We start from the raw sequence: 6,000 nt of genomic DNA, 5'->3' as shown, positions 1-6,000 counted from the left end.
ATACAAATAAGTGGTCCTCTGCCACAAGAGGAAATCTTTCTTCCCATCTCTTCCACCCTCCTTTCCTTCCCTCGCCCCCACGAAATATTATCAACCATAGCTAACGTGTGCAAACCAGCAAATGCTGCCACCTCGCAGCACTTTAGAAACCAAGGACTTTCGGTCACAAAGGGGTTAACTGGGTAGCTTAAGGGAGGAGGCACTATACTTAGGCTGGAGAGCAGAGGATTATGGGAAGTGTAGTCGAAGCCCCGCGGGCTGATGGGAAATGGAGTGCCGCTCTTTCCAAGATGGCTGCCCGCAGGTAAGGCTTTGTGGGGAACGAAAGGGCGGGTGGGAAAGGGGTTGTTGGGGTGGCCAAGGCTTGTGGAGAGGCTGCACTTCTTACTGAAGGAGAGACAAGTCGGGGCCTCCACCTGGTTACTGCTGCTGCTCCCTTTGTCGCTCCACACTGGGCGGGTCTTGGAGTTGAACTCAGAGGCATCCTGGAACTGGCTCCTGGGTCTGGTCCCTAGCGTGCGCTGCCGCAGGGGTGGGGCGCCTGCGCGGTGTCTACACTCTTGTGTGCCCCTGTGGTTGGCTGGTGTTTGTGTGGTGCGTGCATCTGCGGGGGCCCTTTTTGTATTTGTCAGAAATGCGTCCCCGTCTAGCGCTTACCTTGGTTATTTCCAATTGATCCTTTATACAACTTACCAGTTTTCCCCATTAGATTGTGAGCTCCTGGAGGGCAGGGCCCCTCTTTTCTGTTTCTTTGTATTTTCAGTCTCAGCACAGAGCCTGAAACACACTGGGCATGTAATAAATGTTAATGTATCGATTGACAGTGTCCCAGGCAGTGCCATTTCTTGACTTTTGGTTTCCTCACCTGGAGCTTCCTATATCACAATGATGTGGGAGGCAAAAAAGGGGTTAATAGAAAAACCTAAGCTCCAAGCTCCAATTCAGATATTAGCTCCAAAAGGGAGTTAGACCCCACTTAATGGATAACTTACAAGTCAGGATGCTACTAGGTTCTCTTACCCACAGTGATCAGTACCCATAATGGGAACAAAGGGAGCTAGGCCGAGGAGACCTGAAAACTGTAACAGTAAAGGAATTGACAAGACTATAGAAGCTTAGACCAGAAATAAATGAAAAATGAATATGTTTTGAAACTAGCCATGGGAAACAGAAAGAGACATGCACAGAAAAGGCCAAATTTGTCCCCAGATTCACCTTATGACATGTAAGCCCCCCCAAAACCCCCCCTCCACTGAAAAAAGGTACCCGACTCGGGGGTTGGCTTAGGACCCCAGGAACTCCAAATTACCATAAGCCATCCCCTATACCTCCCAAAGGTGAAGCATATTATAATAAGAAGGACAGGCCCTCCCTTGTACCTATCCAAGGTGGAGATTATTATAATGAGACTGATAATCAATTTATCCATGCTAAAAATATATTTCCTTTCCTTATTTGAGAGATACCTTTTCACTATTCTGGTTCTCTCCCTGTGGTCACCCACAGTATTGCAATAAAACTTGGGAAACTGAGTCACTGAGTCTTGTAATTCTTTTGGGACGACTCACGATCAATTTGACCCCAAATTCCATCCCATAGGTTAGGTCCAAAAAAGTATTATGTAGTGGATATGTATTTTGGGGATGTACGGATTTGAGTGTGGTGAGTTCCTTTCTGTCCCTTAGCTGTCCTCTGGTATAATTTTGAATTAGGGACATGACACACTCGGCATATACAGACAGCTTCTCCTAAAAGCTACACAAGTAGCTCATTAACTGAAGAAGCTGAGCTCTAGACAAGTTAAGACATATGTCCAAGGGGCAGCTAGGTGGCACAGTGGATAAAGCACCGGCCCTGGATTCAGGAGTACCTGAGTTCAAACCCAGCCTCAGACACTTGACACTTACTAGCTGTGTGACCCTGGGCAAGTCACTTAACCCCCATTGCCTCCCCCCCCCCCAAAAAAAAAAACCCACATATGCCCAAACTCACATGGATCAGAGCTGCATTGGAACCCAGGTCTTCTGACTCCAAATCCAGGGTTCTTTCCATTGTTCTGTAATGTTTGAACTTCAAGGTGGGGGGGGGGGGTCTTAAGAGTAAAATAATAAGTTTTAAAATATATTTTTTATAGAAAAGCAAAGAGTTTCTATTGAAACGTGTTTCTTTTTTACAATATCTTTCTTTCATTTTACATTACCTTCCCTGAATCTGCTTAATTTTAAGTGCCTATGTTTTGATTCAAGAAAATCTGAATTTGGGAAGTGGCATTACTTATTGGCATTGTTCATTGTTGTGTCAGACCACATTTGGGATTTTCTTGGCAAAGACACTGGAGTGGGTTTACATTGCCTTCTCAAACTCATTTTACAGATGGGGAAACTGAGGCAAACAGGGTTAAGTGACTTGCCCAGGGTCACACAGCTAATAGGTTTCTGAGGGTCAGATTTGAATTCATGATTTCTCACTCCAGGCCCCTGGAATTCTATCCACTTATCGTTGCAAAAGCCTTATTCCCTTTAGGGACAAATTTTGTTAATGACTTAACAGAATCTGATGATCATTTAGGAAAGAAGAAAAAGTCTATCTGAAATTATAATGTAAAATGGGGAGAAACAGGATTCTATTTATTAGAGATAACTTGTAGAAAACTCATAAACTTGTTGCATTAAGTGAGATACTATTCTGTCAGTGTAAATTAAGAAAATAGTCTATATTGTATATGGTCATAAGGCTCCACCTGCTGGAAACTACACTGATAACTGCAAGAATAAATTTAGCCAGATTCTGATAACATTTCCCCCCACTCCTTGTCAGGTGATTCATCTTCTCTTCCTTTTATTCCTTCTATCCCCATAAAGATCTTGTACTTGAAGTAGTTTTTTTTCTTTTGTATTTATTTTATTTTCCATTTACATGTAAGGGTAGTTTTCAACATTCATTTTCATAAGATTTAGAGTTCCAAATTTTTCTCCCTCCCTTTCCTCCCCCCTCCACAAGATCACAATCAGGTTATATATGTACAATCCACAAGTGTTCTTTTTATCAGTTCTTTCTATAGGGGTGCATAGTAAGCTTCCTCATTAGTTCCTTGGGATTGTCTTGGATCTTTGCACTGCTGAAAGTAGTTAAGTCATTCACAATTGCTCCTTGAACAATACTGCAGTCACTGTGCACAATGTCCTCCCAGCTCTGCTCACTTCACCAGACATCAATGTTCATTAGTCTTTCAAGGTTTTTCAGGGATCATCCTGTTTGTCATTTCCTGTAGCACAAGTCCATTCCACTACAATCATATAACACAGCTTTTTCCATCATTCCTCAATTGATGGACATTCCCTTGATTCTCAATTCTTAGCCTCCACCAAGAGTTGCTATATTTTTTTGTACAATTTTTCCCCCCTTTTCATGATTACTATTGTTAACTGTTTCCCTTCCATCCTATTCCCTTTCCCATGATATTTATTCTATTATCCATCTTCTTTCATCCTATCACTCTTGAAAAGGGATTTGCCTCTGTCTGTCCCCTCCCCCACTCTGCCCTTCCTTCTTTTGCCCCTCTCTATCCCCTTCTGCTCCTATTTTCCTGCAGAGTTATAGAGATTACTCCACCCAATTGAGTGTGTCCATTATTCCCTCCTTGAGCCAATTCTAATAAGATTGAGGTCTTTGAGCCAATTTTGATGAGTGTTAGGTTCATTTACTGCCCAGATTAAATAGATACCTCCACCCAGTTATGAATGTTAGACCCTCCTTGAGGCAGCTCTGTTGAGTTTAAGGTCTTTGAGCCTTTTCTGATGAGTATAAAATTCATTTACTGCCCTGCTCCTCTCCCATCTCTTCCCCCACTCCATAAGCCTTTTCCTGTTACTTTCATGTAGGATTTCATTTCTGCCCTTCCCCCTCCCCCAGTGAATTCCTTTCACCCCTCTATTTAACCCTAAAGATGTTATCATCTAGCTAAGTGACATAGTGGACAAATTATCACCCCTGGTCCCAGGGGGATCCCAGCCAAAACCCGGCCTCAGACACAAGACAGTCGCCCACTGTATGAACCCAGGTATGTCCCCCAGCTTCAATTTTTTTTTTAATGGTTCTCTAGGGTTTTGTATTTGAAAGTCAAATTTGCCATTCAGTTCAGGTCTTTTCATCACAAATATCTGAAAGTCTTCTTTTTCATTAAAGTCCCATCTTTTTGGCTGAAATATAATGCTGAGTTTTGCTGGGTAGGTGATTCTTGGTTGTAATCCCATTTCCTTTGCCCTTTGGAATATCATATTCCATGCCCTCCGGTCCTTTAATGTAGAAGCTACTAGATCTTGTGCTATCCTGACTGGGGCTCCACAGTACTTGAATTCTTTCTTTTTGGCAGCTTGCAACATTTTCTCCTTGACCTGAGAGCTCTGGAATTTGGCTATAATATTCCTAATTTTGGGGATCTCTTTCTGGAGGTGATCGGTGGATTCTTTCAATTTCTATTTTAGCTTCTTCTGCTAGAATTTCAGGGCAATTTTCCCTGAGAATATCTTGGAAGATGGTGTCTAAGCTCTTTCCTTGATCATGGTTTTCAGGTAGACCAATAATTTTCAAATTATCTCTCCTGGACCTGTTTTCCAGGTCAGCAGTTTTTCCCAGAAGATATTTCACATTGCCCTCTATTTTTTTATTCATTTGGATTTGCTTTATTGTGTCTTGGTTTCTCATAAAGTCACTGGCTTCCATTTGTTCAATCCTAATTCTTAAGCAATTATTTTCATCAGAGAGCTTTTGTACCTGCTTTTCCATTTGACTTTTCAAACTGTTGTCTTTTTTCTCATGTCTTTCCTGCATCACCCTCATTTCTCTTTCCATTTTTTCCTCTACCTCTCTAATTTTATCTTCAAAGTCCTTTTTGAGCACCTCTGTGGCCTGAGACCAATTCGTATTTTTCTTGGAAGCTTTAGGTATAGGGGCCCTGATGTTGACATCTTCCTCTGAGGGTGCCCCTTGGTCTTCCTTGTTACTGAAGAAACTTTCTATGGTCCTCACCTTTCTCTGTCGGCTCATCTTGCCTTTCTTTTTACTAGACTTTTAGCTCCTTAAAGTGGGGCACTGTTTCCAGGCTGCAGTATCCGAAGCTTAAGAAGTCCCAGGTGGTATGATTTAAGGAGAATCAGGTTCTTCCCTCCCCCGGCCTGTTCCCTGGTCCTTAGATAACCCCAGACCAACTTGCTAATCAACCAGCTTTGTGTGTTGTGGTTGTTAGCTCTGACAAGCCTGTGCTCCTCCCCCACCTGGGCCACTGCTACTCGAGCCTACCTCCTGGTTCTCAGTAGGGGTGTAAAATCCAAGTTCTGCCTTAGCACCAGCATAGACCCCTGTAGTCTCTCCCCTGCCCAGGACTCAGCCCACTCACCAGACTGTGAGCTTAGTTCCAGATGACACTGGTGCTTCAGCTGATTCAGAGGCTCTGAGGGTCTGCTTTTCTGGTGAGGCCTTCCTGGGACTGGATCTGTGTCAGGGTGACTGTGGGGTTGGGCCCGACTCCTTTATCAGCACAGCAGCTCCCTCCTTCTGACCTTCCAAGCCGTCCTTGGTTAGATTTCAGCACATTCTTCTCTGAGTTTTGCTGCTCTGGGCATTTTCCTATAACCTTATTTGGATGGTTTTTGGTGCCATCATGTCGTGAGTTCGGGAGCTCACTCCTTGGAGTAGTTTTAAGTCAAATCCAGGATACCTTAAATACTAATGCCTTAAATACTGCTATAAAATACCAAGCTAACGCTTTGGACTTAAGCAATGAAAGCAACTCAAGAACATTGAGTAGTGGAGTGAACTGATCAGAGTAGTGCTTGGGAAGACTAAGTTTGGCCTTGGTATGTATAATGGAGAGACTGGAAGAGGAGTACAGTGAGGAGACTTTTACAATAGGTCAGGCAAAGGGGCAGCTAGGTGGCGCAGTGGATAGAGCACCGGCCCTGGATTCAGGAGTACCTGAGTTCAAATCCGGCCTCAGACATT

The 6,000-nt window shown here is 43.4% G+C and overlaps 1 protein-coding gene across 1 annotated transcript in view; it reads left to right on the top strand.

The window, feature by feature from the left end:
- Positions 1–255: 255 nt before the first annotated feature.
- ALKBH8 (alkB homolog 8, tRNA methyltransferase) overlaps positions 256–6,000 on the top strand; it is a 55,875-nt gene continuing 50,130 nt past the window's right edge. The window contains exon 1 of the mRNA XM_043991222.1: positions 256–304. Within this exon, the coding sequence (XP_043847157.1) occupies positions 291–304 (14 nt within the window). The 5' untranslated portion in view covers positions 256–290. The remainder of the gene's footprint in view (positions 305–6,000) is intronic.

This window comes from Dromiciops gliroides, chromosome 3 (genome assembly GCF_019393635.1).
Source record: "Dromiciops gliroides isolate mDroGli1 chromosome 3, mDroGli1.pri, whole genome shotgun sequence".
NCBI lineage: Eukaryota > Metazoa > Chordata > Mammalia > Microbiotheria > Microbiotheriidae > Dromiciops > Dromiciops gliroides.
Note: the sequence above shows the minus strand (reverse complement) of the source record. Positions and strands in the feature narration are given on the sequence as shown.